The 15,838-nt window shown below is 33.3% G+C and overlaps 1 protein-coding gene and 1 non-coding gene across 11 annotated transcripts in view; one reads left to right on the plus strand and one right to left on the minus strand.

Moving 5' to 3' along the window:
- Positions 1-15,838, minus strand: part of LOC109534484 (tyrosine-protein phosphatase Lar) — a 455,803-nt gene that overhangs the window by 18,811 nt on the left and 421,154 nt on the right. For 6 of the 10 annotated variants that reach the window (XM_048669227.1, XM_048669234.1, XM_048669230.1 and 3 more), the window contains 6 exons: positions 14,267-14,551; positions 12,782-12,787; positions 12,569-12,669; positions 11,875-12,067; positions 9,518-9,805; positions 6,127-6,423 (listed from right to left, as the gene is read on the minus strand). In XM_048669227.1, coding sequence (XP_048525184.1) covers positions 6,127-6,423; positions 9,518-9,805; positions 11,875-12,067; positions 12,569-12,669; positions 12,782-12,787; positions 14,267-14,551 — 1,170 coding nt within the window. The remainder of the gene's footprint in view (positions 1-6,126; positions 6,424-9,517; positions 9,806-11,874; positions 12,068-12,568; positions 12,670-12,781; positions 12,788-14,266; positions 14,552-15,838) is intronic. The other 4 variants (XM_048669231.1, XM_048669229.1, XM_048669235.1 and 1 more) reach the window with 3 other exon arrangements.
- Positions 15,406-15,477, plus strand: Trnad-guc. Its single transcript has one exon. It is a non-coding gene; the product is annotated as a tRNA-Asp (tRNA).

Consider the following 15,838-nt stretch of genomic DNA (forward strand, 5'->3'; position numbering starts at 1 on the left):
AATTGCTCTTGTTGCTGAATCATTCTTGAAAGCAGAACTTTTAAAGGACATTTTTAATCAGTTGAAATTTCGTTGGTTTCTATCAACGCTCGGAAATTGAGCAACATTATCATTTTTAAGGGATTTCTTCTCGGTTTTTTTGCTTAGTCAATATTTTTCGAAAAGCAAAATTAATTCGGTTATTAATTTTAGTTTGAGCGTTGTGCATTAATCACTGAAGGTGAGTGAAATTTCGACAAATATAAATGGCTCAAAATTTAAAATTAAATTAGTGAAAAATCGGCAATTGGAGCGTTTTTTGTTTAGTTGCTGTTCACTTTCGTTAAGTTGGATCGTGAAATTTGCAAACACTAAACAAACTTAAATAAAACTGCCAAGTAAAGCATGAATCATCGAAAGGGCGAACAATTAAATGATTAAATAATCATGTTTATTCTGTAGTTCGGTGTCTTTTTCTCGAAAACCTGTATGAATGTTCAGTTTGCAAGCGGCAGTAGACGAAATCAGTCAATAATCACCTTCTTAGATGGAAAATATAGAATCATTGTGACCCTTAGGGCACGTGCGGTAGTTTGTAAAAATGTAGTGAATTTCTTGATGATTAATGGGTAGAAAATGGAGGATGGGGCTCCAGCTTGCAAAAAGCTGGTAAGAATAATCTCTAATCTATAAATCTTTTAGCTTGAACTGAGTTTAGTTTTCCGGCAAGCAACTGTAGTTTTATGGATTCTTTATTCTCTCTCTTTGCTTTGCTGATTTCAAATAAGTTTGGCTTTGGACAGATTTCCTGCTGTAGTAAACACATTTTCTTCTTTCTTTCCAGGTGGCACTACGCAGCTTTAGGTAAGCTAAGCATTACTTTTTCCCTGGTTGCCATGTACATATTAGTGGCGTTTAGCCTCATATTCATCAACTGACTCGTAGGGTGGATTTGGTATCGATTGAGCTATTGGTTCTTTCGTAGTTATTTTTTAAACTTTGGGAATATTTTTGTATGGATGTATATATATACATCAATATCATCTGAAGCTTTTTGCTAAATAACCGCTTCAGATATGGAAATTTGGGTTCCAGTGTTGAATACAAGAAGCATCAGCTTACTGATAGTGTGGATTTGTATAGTGTGGATTCACAAAAGAATTTTTAACTTTAGGAATATTTTGGGCAGCTTTGTATTTTGACAGCAAGCTCATCTGAAGCTGATCTCCAAAGAACCGTTTCGGATATGCAAATATGGGTTCCAGTTTTATGCTTTTCAATAAAAAAGTATAGAGTTTTAGTTTTGCCTGTTTTTTTTTTAATTGCGAAATCGACTGAAACATGACGCCACCTTTTCTTACGTTGCTCAAGAATTATTTGAGCCACAGAGTTCGTTTTTATATCAATGGATAAAGAATTGGCAACTCGATTCACTTTTAACACTGTGCGTGAGTAAACTGGTAAATTTGGCACAAAAGTCATACAAATATGATGAATATGAGGCATCCTAAATATTGTCAATCTTTCAAGTTTCTACCGGCTTTACTTTGGAAGTTGGCATTTTTTGATGAAGAGTATGCAGTTGCGTGGAAGCGTCATTTTCTCATCAACATTTACGAAACGCGCAAAATTCAGGATTTTATGCGATTCTTTGAAGGTTTGAAGCAATTTTGGCGACATTTAGAGTGCACTCTTCTTTACTGAACGCACAACTCGGAACTTGTAGAGTATTTTTCGTTTCTAAGTTTTTCGTTATAACTCATCTCGTCTCACTGTGCCGCACTTTTAACTACGCTCAGCATTTAACCCAGGGGCGGATTAAAGCTTTACGAAGCCCGCGCCTAGAATTTGAACAACGAACAAAAAAAGATCACACATTTTTTAGGAGAAACATTTTCCCAAATGGATGACTGAAACTGTTCCGGTGAGTTACTGTGTCGGAGAGATGGGTTGGCGCAACAAGCCATTTCGGCAACACTGTGCCAACTCCTAAAAATTAACCGAATTACTCATGCGTAGAGCGCACACGTGCACTTGTTGAAGAAGCGCCGTTCATGTGATCACTGCATTTTTTGGGGCGCAGAGCAGAAACACCTTTGGTCTATGCATTTGCCCGGGATAATTATTCAACTTAACTAAAGTACTTAGAACTAACTAATAACCATTCGAATTTTACCATTCAAAAATTACATATTAAAGTAAACAAACAAGAAATAGTGGAATGTTACATACAGTATATCAATTGCGGTTCATATAAAAGTATCCAATATACTTTATTGGACACATTAGAAATATCCATGAAACTGCTTCCTTTATATGCTTTATTTCTGCATCAAATACTTACACTGCAAACGGTGACGATTTATCAGCTAAAAACATCAGACGGAGACAAAAAACCTTTATTTAAGAATTTTAAGCCAAATGTCCTACAGTAAACTTTTTTATTCCCTGGATGAACTATGTAGTAAAACAGCCTCTAGACAACTAGTCAGCCCAAAAATGTCCATATCAATTCAAACCGAAATTCTCTAAATAAATATACCTAATAAACTAGAAATCACCACCTTTAAAAATTTGCCATACAAATCCCGATTGGTCCAACCAATAAAAAAACGTTCTGGGTAAGCGACTAGGAATCTATATGGTCTTACTAATGGTGATTCCTAAATTAAAAGTATGTCAATTGTAAATATTCATTGTTTCAATCAATCAACCAGTCAATCATACCTAAAACTTGGTGCAAGTGTGAGTAACACACAGTAAGTGATTTATAGATGTGCCATTTTAGTGCGCATGTCACCTACTGCAGTGAGGTGCCTAGCAAAAGGAATTTGAGGACAAGAGGAGCATGAAAAAAGTTTTCGACTAAAATATTTTTGTTGATTGATGTTCAATTTGGTATTCAAAATTGTGAAACTTTTTCCATAAAATCGGGAACCACACAAATGAAAAGTGTCATGCAAGGACAAAGTTTACTAAAATACAAAAAACTGTGCTGAAAACGTAAAAATGTCAAGGTGCCGATAGTGACTTAAAAAATTGTGCCATTGCAATGCAACTCGGTGCGAGTGTGAAGAAAAGTAAAAAGCAATCAATACATGTGAACGTGAGTAGCTAAATTCAAAGCAATTTAACATAAAACGGTAACTAAAACGTTTAGAAATACCAAAAATATATATCATTCGCATTACACGAAAAATCTAAAAACGTTGAAAAAACCTCTTTTGTGCTCCTGCAAACGCTTTTGTAGACAGAAAAATACAAAGACATTAAGAAACGTCATCATTAAAACACAGTAAAAATAGATATTATGGAAGTTCCCTATCAAAAACAATGTCAGGGTAAAAATTGCTGCAAAAAGGTAAAATACAAAACCAGCATCAAAAATCCTTCCTGGGCGGGCTGCAATGGTTAAAAATCGGTATAGTCACTTTTGATACATATCACCAAGGATATGCCAAAAATTCTAACAGGTACTAAAAAACTATATAACAAAATTCACAAATCGTGCCTCATTAAATTTAATTTACATACATAAATCAAATAGATCAATAGCATTTAAGCTGGAGGAACAATTTATAATTCTGTTATATTAAAAAAAATAGAAAATGAAAACAACAAACGAAAAAACTACAAAAGTTGTGAAACAAATAAGGATAAAGTAGGATTAAGGAATAATCTGAAGGGCTTACTCTCCATCTCGTAAGCTGATGTGGCCAATATAGTAGAGAAGTTCAATAATTAATTTAACCATAAAATCAAGAGCCTTTAATTAAAGACGCCACTTGAATAACATAATGTAATATTAGGTATCATTGTTTATTATTAAGCTCGTTACGGTAGCTATTACATTTATAATTCAATCATAATAAATTAGAGTTTTCAACAGATTCGGAAAATTAATTATTATAATTGCAATTATATAAAGGATGGGTTTTAATCGAGTGATGAATATTTTTACAGACCTTTCGTCGAGACCCAAGGGGGTTAAAAACAAAAGGATAATTTCACGATGAAGGCAATTCCTATAATTTTGCTCGTTTTCAAAGTAAACAGCAGCTGAAATGTGTAGTTATTCTCGAATTTCTCTCAACGGTTTTAATGCATAAACTTTGACTGACTGTTTTAGGCATGAGGAAATATCTAGTCTTTGATAGCTAGATTGTACAACATATTGAAGGTTCCAAAAATTTTCGATTTATTGACCATTCAAGCATCAGATTTCAATGCTTTAATTCCAAAACGTCAAACTTTATAATAACATAGTAATTAATAGAAACGTCCACCCGCAAAAACTAGCATTAAGTAGATTTTCTGAATTTGGAATAATAACATATTAAGCTAAAGTGACTCGAAGGAAAGAATTTATACATATAAATAAGCATTCAAATGAATTATCTAAGCAAAGGCTAACAGATAAACAATTGCCCTTTACCATAAAAATAAGATAGAAAGTTCCTAAGTATTCATAATAAACGCAATATTAACAAGAATCTTGAACAGATAAAAATATAACAAAACAATGTTGATTTGAATGAAAATTTATTTCGACTAAAAGAAAACAAATGTTGAAACATACACAGATCCATTTCTTTTATTTCGACCAAAAATGCAAACTTCATATTCATCTAAACTCCTTCAGAGCCCAAAAGAAAAATTAGTTCTTCGAACTTACGACATTCTAATTCTAATATTTACACTGGAATATTTTCCCTTTAGATTTACTACAGATTAATTTCTGATTAGTTCTGATAAAATGACTTAAAATCAGTGATCGATGGTTCAATTTCATCAAGCGACAAATCCAAAATTGCTGCTAATTCAGCTATCAACAGTGAAGTCAACTGAAAATTCAGTTCAACTCGGAAACAAGTCTTAATTTAAGTATTTAATTTTTGAGATAAGCCAACAATTCAAAATATTTTCATTTTCCGACTTTAAATCAAATATACATACATATATCCTTTTTACGTCCAGCTGATTTTATAAATTATTCTGGAATCATAGGGAAACATTTTGTTATGTTGCTCGTTGATTTAGATAGACTAGATTCATTATTATCTGTGGCTATTGATATGGGATTATATGTACGTCAGTATATTTGTACACAATTATGACAATTTTCAAAAATTCTTATTCTTTAATAGTTACTATCTTAAAACAATGACCTGTCGCTTTATGGAACTAAACCATACAAACCGATTTGTTGAACTATTATTAATTTGCATACATTTATATTCATTGTCCGGTGTTTAATCTTTGACATTGGATTATTCAAAGAAAAAAATTTTGCTCATATAAGAATGTGTCCGCCGCCACCGTTTAATTTATGGTTAACAATATTTTAGAGTTCCTTTTTAAAAAAGTGTATGACCTTGGTACATTTTTCGGGACGCCAAATGTAAAGACGCTTGCAATCAAATGGCTCTAACGGGTTTTCATCACCTTTATTTTATATTTACAATCAAATATTTTCATATTTATGTATATTTTCTTGAATCCTCCTAATAAAAATTGTTTTAACACATTTTCCGTTAAAAAATAATTAACTATTTTGTTAAAGTGTTATTTTGTTGATCAATTTGTTCTTACTTTATCGGAATATATGCATATGAAGCTCCGTGTTTAACGTAAATCAAGCATCCGGAATCATTGTGCATGAAACAAAAAGTCCTATTTTTATTTGCAGAGTGTGTAGTTAACTATTGAAAGCTAATTTTAGGACACTTGCTAATATGCACATTATTACAGGATTGCACTTTTCAAATTGTCAGACAAATTTATTCGAAAATGATTGAAATTGCTGCAAAAATTACTTCCTGGACAAATAATAATGAACTGGGACAAACCACTGCTTTTTTGGGAAAATATTTCAAATAATAAAAATTTGATTGTTCGTCCAAAAGTATCAGCTTAACAATAGATCAATTCCAAGTGTACAATTACACATTTTCGAGCTGTTACTTTGAAAACCTCAAACACTTGTAGGAAAATAAAATGGAAAAGTAAGTTGAAACTAGTTAGGTACTCCTTCTGTGAACGCAGGCATCTTGGTTTTATTTCGATAAAAAGATTTAGATTAATAAATATTGTAATTTTCATTTTCATTTTTCATTCGTAACTAATGTCGATAACTCAGAAACGTACCATCTTCGAGGGTTTGAACCGTGATAGGGATAGAGGCAGGTCCATCGCCCACCGAGGTCCCAGCTAGCACCCAGATACGGTACGTTGTCCAACGTTTTAATTCGTCTAGCACGAACGAGGTCGCGTTCATTTTGTTAATGGTTGCCTCGCTATCTGATCGATCAGCTTCCACAAAATGCAGCTTGTAGTAAATAATGTTTCCGTTGCTTCGGTTAGCTGGAGGTGGATCCCACCACACCTTGATGGCAGTCGGACTTACCGCATTGCCATGCACGTTGCTTGGTGGCGCACCCGGCACTACGAGTGGCCAGCAGGTTAACACTAGTGCCCACCAGCTCAGAACGGAGCTCTGATCGCTCAGTCTGAGCTTGGCGGGATGTTAGTAAAATTGTGTAAAGTGGTTTGTGTTTGAGTGACAAGTGCGTTTGGCATCGTGAATTCTCATTCCGCTTTTTTCAACACCTTTAATTTCGCTTTCACGTTTAGAGAAGACATTAATTGAAACTACGATATTCAGTTTAATTCAATCCTGCTCAACCGACTTTTTTTCAGAAGTTTTCATTCGGCCCGTTTTCAACGGGCGTTTTATTTAAGATTTGGCTTTTAACGTATTTTACTTATGTTCGAAGGGAATCGGGAATAATCTACGGTCCAACAAAAAATTAAAAATAAACGAAAATTAACAAATGATACAAATCTCAAATACATTCGTTGCGATGCAGAGTATATTCGTCTTAAATGCAACGTATTGAAGTCGCTGTTAACAACTATCATTCAATGATTTTCGGGATTTAATTTTGTTTCGAAGATACATGAGGAAAAAGGTTCACTGATGTTTAAAAGACGCAATTCAAAGAGTGGGTAATTTTATACTAATAGAAATTCAAAAATCGAGACAAATTTATATTTTTTATTATTTTTTTTAAAGAAATACATGTTCTATAAACAAATATAATATAAAAAAACGTTGTTTTGGGCGAGAGTGGCAAAATTTAACGTATTTCACCTGTTAAAATAAAATTCTTATTGAAATTCGATAGTTTGACTCTTAGGTATATTAAAAATTCCTAAATGAGAACATTTTGGCTCATTACAGTTTTGTACAATTTGCCAGGAAATAATAATAATAAACCCGAAACTGGTTCTCCTCATTAAATAGTAGAGCTTATGTTGGAAACATATAAAGGAAGACGCTTGTTTTAAATTGAGCTCAATAACAGGACACAAAAAGAGGCAAGCTCGGTAAACTTCCCTAAAATTGAATCAGTTTTATCAGCGATTCTGCTAATAATTAAGATAAATAACTACAAATACTAGTTTCGCCATTCTGCATCTTAAAAAGTCCGGCGTTTTGAAAACACGTTTATACAATATTTTCGTCTCAACATACCGTTTTGTTTTATCAAAAAATTAAGACCTACTTGGGTTAACTCAATATGATGTGTATTACTTATTTTATTTGAAATTTTCTTCATAGTAATCGACGGAAAATGAAGGACTTCACTGTAATTTATTCCTTTAACTAGTTCAAGAATTCGACTCCAGTCTTATCCATATGAAATCTCTCCGATTGAAATATTTTTAATGACAAATGTTTCAATCGGAGAAAAGAAAAAAGTTACTAACTAAATTTAATCAAAGGAGAAATGTTTATATCTTCGAAACAAATTGACTTTCCAAAAATTCAATCCATCTAATGCTGCTGCACATAGACGAAATACTCTGCATAGCAATACGAAAACAGTAATAAGTTAGAAAAACGTCAGAATATTTAAGAAAATATGTTATTTATACCATTAATATTATATTATAAGTCGCCCTTGCAAAGAATGATCAACACCGGATATGTATTTATCCCTATTTCACCCTATTTGGGTACCCTGTTTCACATAAAAATGTTTGGAAAATTTACCCAAACGGATGCTTCGATTGTTGGCAATCTTATTCAGAGTGTTTTACACTTTCAACTGACTTTATCTAATTGTGGAAACAAAAATTAAATGAATGAACACTTTACATTCGCTAATGCATTCAATCGAAATACAGCATTTCCTCCTATGGAAACATCGTTTGTCACTTCCATGTTATTTTTTTTCTGTGAGTCGGCTTGATTGACTTTCGAAAAATGTACGCAACCGGTACATGACAAAAATTTTCAAAAATAAATAGGAGTATTTATTTCTTAAATCTATCAAAATATTAATTTTTCATAGTTCTCAATTAATTTGCATTAGGAAGTATTGAGTTGTTTTGAGCGGATTTATTTATTTTCTAAATCTCTAATATTCAGAGAGGATATTTTTCAATATTAACGTTTTTATAGCAGAAAAACTTCCAAATGGAACGTTACCAGCAAACCATAGGGGTGTTGTTGAATGTGTAATGTATATGAGTTGTGTTTAACTGCATAGTTAGAACAGTTATTTAGACACTGCGAAAATACCAAAATTATTATTAAGCATCTTATAATTACTAAATCACAGAACGTTTCTGTTAGCACCATGATAAATGCCATTTAATCTTGCGTCGAATAAAACGAAAAAAATACCTGTAAAAACTGAACAAAGACTACTTTGAGCTGAGAAATAAGAAAATAATTGGATTAAATAATCTTGACTTGAAATAGAGTAACATATGGAACGAAATAAAAAGGTGCAATTGCACTTATAAGTAATCACATAGCCAGTACTGTGCGGTGCTTCTTAAAAAATAAAACTTAATAAATCCACTGACTAAAAAATGGTTACTGCATGCTCATATTTGAATGCAAGTCGCACATTCACACGCGCAAACGCACTAAACTAATGTATTTTAAAATGGATAAAATTCGATTATTTTTCACTCGCCACAACACGCTATCTATGAAAGTAAAAAGTGTTAATTCAAGGACTGCCCAAACATTTTCGGATTTGACACTATCGCTAACTCTACTTGGATCATTTGTGTTCACGATGTTAGAAAGTGAACAGTTGCTGAGAAGAACGCTTGCAAAATGAATGAAGCACATATTTTACGACGAATAGTACTACATAGTACATTGAATCCGATTTGATTATTTATTTGGTGCACAAATTATTGCATATTAAACATACTCTAAGTAAAATTATTGATAGCGCAAATCCTATTTATGTTTTTATTATGTTTGATTGAATTCCTCCACAAACAAAATTACTTAGCAAAAAAAATAGAATTTTAATCAAAGGCACGTTAAGTATTAGGCTCATCGGAGTAACAAGTCAGTGTTCACTTACTGTTCAATTTCAAAATATCTCATCTGACTTAGTCACTTTTACCGTGAGTATGAAAGTTTCATTTTCGGATGTCAAACGTGTATGTGTTCGATATCAATAAATAATCTAAACGAGAATGACAAACGTCGCCGAATTCTTACCATACTGCTTGGTTCTCACTGGGATTGGTGGAGTAGTGGCGCCCTCGCCTCTCTGTGATCTGGCAGCCAACCAAACGTAGTACAAAGAGTTGGGATACAATCCACTCAAAGTGTACGACTCGGTGATGGAGATGCGACGATGGTGCTTTTCTTTCGCATAAGTGTCGTTCCAGTAGAGCTCGTAACTTACTATACTTTCACCCGAATGAGTCGGTTTGTTCCACTGCAAAGTTACCGCACTTTCAGCAATGTCTGAGACGCGTAAATTGCTCGGTTGACTTGGAACACCTGGAAGAAAATTTAAATTAATTATTAACATTGTTTTACATACATACAATGATCTGCGTCTTTCGATGCTCGATCTCTTTTCTGAATCCGAAATCCGAATGTTTTGCATTAAATCTTCCATTAACGTTCTGGTCATCTATTTCATACCTCTCTAGTCTTGAGCGCTAAGAACTGAATCATCTGCGAAGCACATGCACATTCTTTTGCATTTTTTGCATTTTTTTTGCAAGCTCAATGCCTTTTTCTGTGTTCGGCATGTCGTTGAATATTATTATTCCACATGTTACTATAACTTTTGCATCCTTGTAGAGTTTTAAACACGTTTCTAAACTTATCGTCGAGTTCCTCTGTTTCTTCCCATATATTTACTACATCTTTTACAGCCATGTTATTAGCTTTTTAGATATCAACAAATAACGGATCCACGGCTTTATCCAGTTCTCTCCATTTTTTCTATAATTGGTGTGAGCAAAAGTGCGGTCAATGGTTGAACTACCTGCACGGAAACTAAAATCGACTGGTTCTTCTGCTTTTTTGATTATTAATTMTTCTCAGTTTTGTTTTTAATCATCTGTCCATATCTTSGTGCCGTCGAAATAATCTGATTAGWTGGCAGAAKAATTTTTTGTTYCTATTTTTAWTAAGTTAACCGTATGYAYCTCTCGATWTACTATTTTTYAATAGTCCAACCCTATTGTTGTTTGTATATTTTGATTTTGGATCTTCTTTCCGGCTTTTCATTAATAGAGCTCTCCTGACATTTTGCAATTACTTYCAGCTCTCTGTACATTGCTTTCGACCAAAGTAATGTTGATGGTGTTTTTGWCGCGTTCTGTTCTTCTTTTTCTTGCCYTTTTGTCTGKGGCTTKCGCTCATTTCCATTTCACTTGGTWGGCATCAGGTTTACTTCTCGAYCTCACTAGTASGGTTTCCGTTCCATCTATCTAATGTTTCAAGTTYTGYCTTACGTAGCGATACTTAKTTTCCTATGACTCTTCGGTCATCATAAGTTAAAAAGGCAAACGTTTCCAGGTTTCTATATATTTACCCTTTCTTCCTTGTCTATTGCAACGGCGGGGAAGGTCTTGAGTCCTTTGTGTTAAATATAAACCGGACTGATTTATTATTTTAATTACTGCTTCATTTCATTAAATTCAAAAGAAAAAAWTTCAAAAAGAAACTACTTTTTGAACAAATCAGTTGCTCTTAAGAACATTTCCTTAACGGATTGGCTRGCAGCTTTTTAATCCCGTCAACATGTAGCAACTTCGAATGCACAAAATATTGTAACGTTTGAYCGTCGTCAAAGCGCTCGGCTTCAAGTGCTTCTTCCAGGGATCGGAGCAGATCAATAAACAGAGATAATCACAAAAATATTTAAAATTTTATTACGAAGTTTGGATGCTTTTTACGATGTTATTGGACGCGGTTCCGGACGTTTTATACTTTTTTGGCGCAGTTATCTTTTTCTTTTTGATTYCACCGAAGCCTGYTATCCATCGATTCCGTTTTTCYATWAGGGATTGTGTTGCTACCTAATWGAACGTTTAAGAAATGTATYTTCTTTCTATTYACCAATTTCAGTTCATGTGCCCTGTGGTATTTTGATTGGGCTCAGTTTATTTTAAATTTTTYTATTTTTCTGAGCGCACTAGGAACTTTAAAATTTTTTATATCAGATATTGCTAAATGTTTACGTTTATCAGATTTTCAATCTTCCGATTTCACAAATCATCATTTTGCTACATCTTTTATATTATTGTTGTAAAGGAAGTTGATCTCATACATTTTATTTCACCTACACAGCTTCAAACGGATTACCGATGAGATAAGCGGCYTGCATTAATTTGKATGTTCACTGAGTTTTTGGAATTGTTTAAARATGTAAAATGTATTTGAAAGTTATTATTAATTTTTATTACTGGTAGCTTTTCAGGCTWAMGTCAATTATTTAATAATTCAACTTGAGTGCGGTCATTGCACCSTCAAATTGTATTCAGATATCTGCSTTTAAAATAAATTAAATKCTTTTTAAACCAAAAGTAAGTCGCTATAAAAAGACCACTTACCTTGTTGGGTTTTAACATGAACAGGTGGGCTTAATGGTCCAGGGCCTACTGAAGTCATGGCTTGAACTCGAATGGTATAGATTGTATGTGGAGTGAGTTCACTGATGGTTGTTAGTTGATTGTTATCCACCACTTGTGATTCCCATTGGGCCATTGTAAGTTGAGAGTTGGTCGTATAGTATACTTTATAGCCCTACCAAAACCATTTCAATATATATGTTAAAAGATGTTATTCCGCATTTTTTTTCAAGAATGTACAAATATGACATTGTTCTGGTCATTGAATAAGAAATTTAACAAGTAGGGAATCAGAAGCTTTCCTAGTGAGGTTGGGTTGCGAGATTTAAAGTGCCTTTGAAGGGTTTAGGATTATTATTTTTTATTTCCTGTTCTATTCATAAGGTATCAGAGTAAACTCTTAAAATTTTGCTGATAGTGTGATTCGCGAAACGCTTTGCGATATTTTTATTCAAGGGTATATTTTCAGTCCCTTGACTTGTATACATCACAACCGAAAATCGTTTGAACTGAAAATTTGAATTTGTCCGGCTTTTGCTAGTGCAAGTGCCTGGACTTAAGGAAAGTTTCTAGTGCAGACACGAAAGATAGTTCAAGCTTTGCTTATCGTAGCATTCCAACAATAACTATTCCATTGATTAACAACTATGTATGTATAATATAAACGCATACGTACTGTGACTTGCCCATTTGGAGTTTCTGGTTCGTCCCATTGAATAACCATGGTACTGGAACTGAGTGGTCGCACCTGCACGTTTCGAGGAGCCGTTCCAGGTTCTGAAATATCACAAGAAAAAATAGCCATTACGTATAAATATTCATCGTCTATGGCCGCTGGAAAACATGTTTTTTTCTTTTATTAAACGTCGATCAATCACGCAATACTTACTTCCACCTCCAAAAGAATAGCCGGCTATAAATTCACAACATTTTAGTAATTTTCTTCAATTGTTTTTTCGGGTTAATACATGAAAACGGTTTGCAGTTGCATTTTCCGAATACATAATATCGGATAGATTGCAGGTATACCGGGTGAGTAAAAAAGTAAGCCAGAATTTATGAATAGTTCAACCTTGAAAGAAGTATTTTATAAGGAAATCCACCAGAAGAAATAACAGAAAAAACTTTTTGAGTTTTTAAACTGACCAATAGGGAAATCAATAAAATCATGAATGTAAAAATAAGTAATAGTTTTCACTGGGGTTACCTACTTTTGGTGCTGTTTCAGAACGGCGATTTAAAAATCTTCATTTAACAATACAAAAGAAAACAGTTTCATTTGGGTTGATTTTCCTTAACGCTCTCTTGCCTCCGGCAGCAAAATCAAATATAAAAAAGTTGAAACATTGCTGAAGAATGCGATAGCGTAAGAAAAACCCGTTCGAACAAGACTAAATTTGATTGATTGGATTCAGTCAATCATTTTCGTTGAGCATAAGAGTGGGACACTTTGAAAACACAAAACACACCTTGAAAACGTCATTTATCTAATTTTTCTGTAACTCTTTCTGATGATTTCTTTTTTGCACTGCTTCATTTAGCGGCCGTTTTTGATCGTTTTGATTGAACAAAACATCTTATAAATCTCTTATAAAAAACTTCCTTTTGAAGAAAATGTTCCTTATGTTTTTGAGTCAACGTTCGCTCTTAGATGCTCACCCGGTACATCAGATACATACTGTACCAGGTGTTAATAAATAAAATACTGCGTAGTTGGCAATCATATCATTTGAAAGATATCGGGTCTAGTGAAAGTTGTTTACAATAATTAGCAACTGGTAAAGTAAGCACTTTATAACAGGGCGTTTCAAAATTACAATATCTTTCTCACAATGTAGTGGAAAAGATTGAAAACGTAGCAACATGTTAATCTGTCCTGCCTGAATTCATATCATAAGTTTTATAAGTTAAAATTGTTTTCCATATATTAATTGAGAAGAAGTTCATTTGTACTCCGTTCGTTTAACCACAATATAGCAATATTTTGAAAAGCCCTATTATCTGACTAATAAAACAATTATCTATTATAGCAAACACTAAAATATTCTCTACCACAAGAAACAGGTGCTGTATGTCTATACTAGTGGTGTCCAAAACACAAAAATCCCTTTAAAACTTACATTAATCAAAATCACAAAATCCGTGATTCAAAAATTTTTGTTTTGATCACGTGGTTGCATGAAAATGATAAATACGTTATAACACTCCAATTTATCAATTGAGTTATCAATTTAGTTTGATGAACATTTTCCAACGATACTTTAGATGAAGTCCCTGACGATCATCACAGTTCCGTTATAACAGAAAATTGAGACTCGAATTTTAACAGTTTGATAGTTTCAAAGGCGAATCAACTAATTAATCAAGTCCTTACCTGTTTCTCCTGTGGTAACAACAGCCGGAGCACTAGGCGGCCCTCGGCCAATGTTGTTGACCGCAATCACATACATTTCGTATTCGGTATAAGGGCTCAAATTTCGGACCGAATAGTACATCGTAATAATGCCGCTGATTTCGCTATATGCCTGATTTGCATACTTCGGCTTGAACTGGATCACATAGTATTGCAGGTCTTCTGATCCTGGATACGACCATGTCAGGCGCACAGAAGTGGCAGTAATTTCTGATGTCTTAACGTTAGTTGGTGGTCCCGGCAATGCTAAAAATGTTGAATATTATTATATCACTTCTGTATATCGCGATCTTTTAGATATAAGTTTAGCTGATGGTTCTAAACAGTACAAAGTACTGCCCAAACTGGGGCCCATCCTTTCAACCCTTTCTCGCATTTGGAAAGAATGGAAACATGTTCTACTCAAATTTGAGTTTATTTCTCGAATACATCAGCCCTCTCTAAAATCCACCTTCCCCTTTGCTATTAACAATATCCTCGAGCAGTTTAATGGTCATTTGGAACACCATTGGTATAGCTAAGCATTGTAGGATTCGCTCAAACTTAAGCAACATTTCTGTTTGAAAGTAGAAATGTATAACCATGTCGAACGCACATACAGTTCACCTTCCTTAGGGTGATAAGTACGCAATTTTCGGAATTATTAACCATATTCATTCAATTCAATTCAACCAACCAACCAACCATATTTGTTTTTTGTACGTTTGTATATTCAATATACATAAGTACGTAAGGTACTTATGGTTAATTGAATTTTTTGTACAATAGGTATATCTGAACGGTGATGATAAGATAGTCATTATATTTGGCAATGTATTTATATTGTGCAAATTATGTTGGATAAAATCAAATATTGCTGCATATCGGAAATGGTTTTAGATTTTTTCATAAGGAATTTTTATTAAGGGAGAAATCGTGCGGATGCAACAAATAAACTAAAGAAACGAGTGTAGAACATGAAATACCTAAAAAAAAATTGATTGCAAACGCATATTACAATTCTTGGTTTTAGGTAATAAATATTTATAAATAATTTTTATTTATGATTACTGTTAGGAGTTCCACATTTTTCACATCGCGTATTTCCATGTGCTTTCAAGTCTTCGGTAGTATAGTGGTAAGTATCCCCGCCTGTCACGCGGGAGACCCGGGTTCGATTCCCGGCCGGAGAGAAACTTTTTAATTTTTTAACATTGATTTTTAGTGAAATACGGTTGTATTACTTATTGTATGTTTACGGTCGATTTTTGCAAAACGATTATTTTTTTTATGAATAAAATCCACGTATATCCTAGTATATGACTTATTAGAGCATTAATATATTTTCGTGAATAAATTTTGTTGCATATTGTGATGAACAGATAAATTTTAATTTAAGTTTAACTAAAAACAGGATAAATCGAATATAAACAAACTGCGTATTAAGAAATAAATAAATACATGAATTAATTAGTTACAATAAATATAATCACCTTTTTATAACGCAAATAAAAAAGTACATTAAAAGAAACGATTACATTGTGTGGCTGAAAG

Source organism: Dendroctonus ponderosae, unplaced genomic scaffold, assembly GCF_020466585.1.
Source record: "Dendroctonus ponderosae isolate FM_Combo_2020 unplaced genomic scaffold, Dpon_F_20191213v2 Dpon_F_20191213_8, whole genome shotgun sequence".
In the NCBI taxonomy this organism is placed as follows: domain Eukaryota; kingdom Metazoa; phylum Arthropoda; class Insecta; order Coleoptera; family Curculionidae; genus Dendroctonus; species Dendroctonus ponderosae.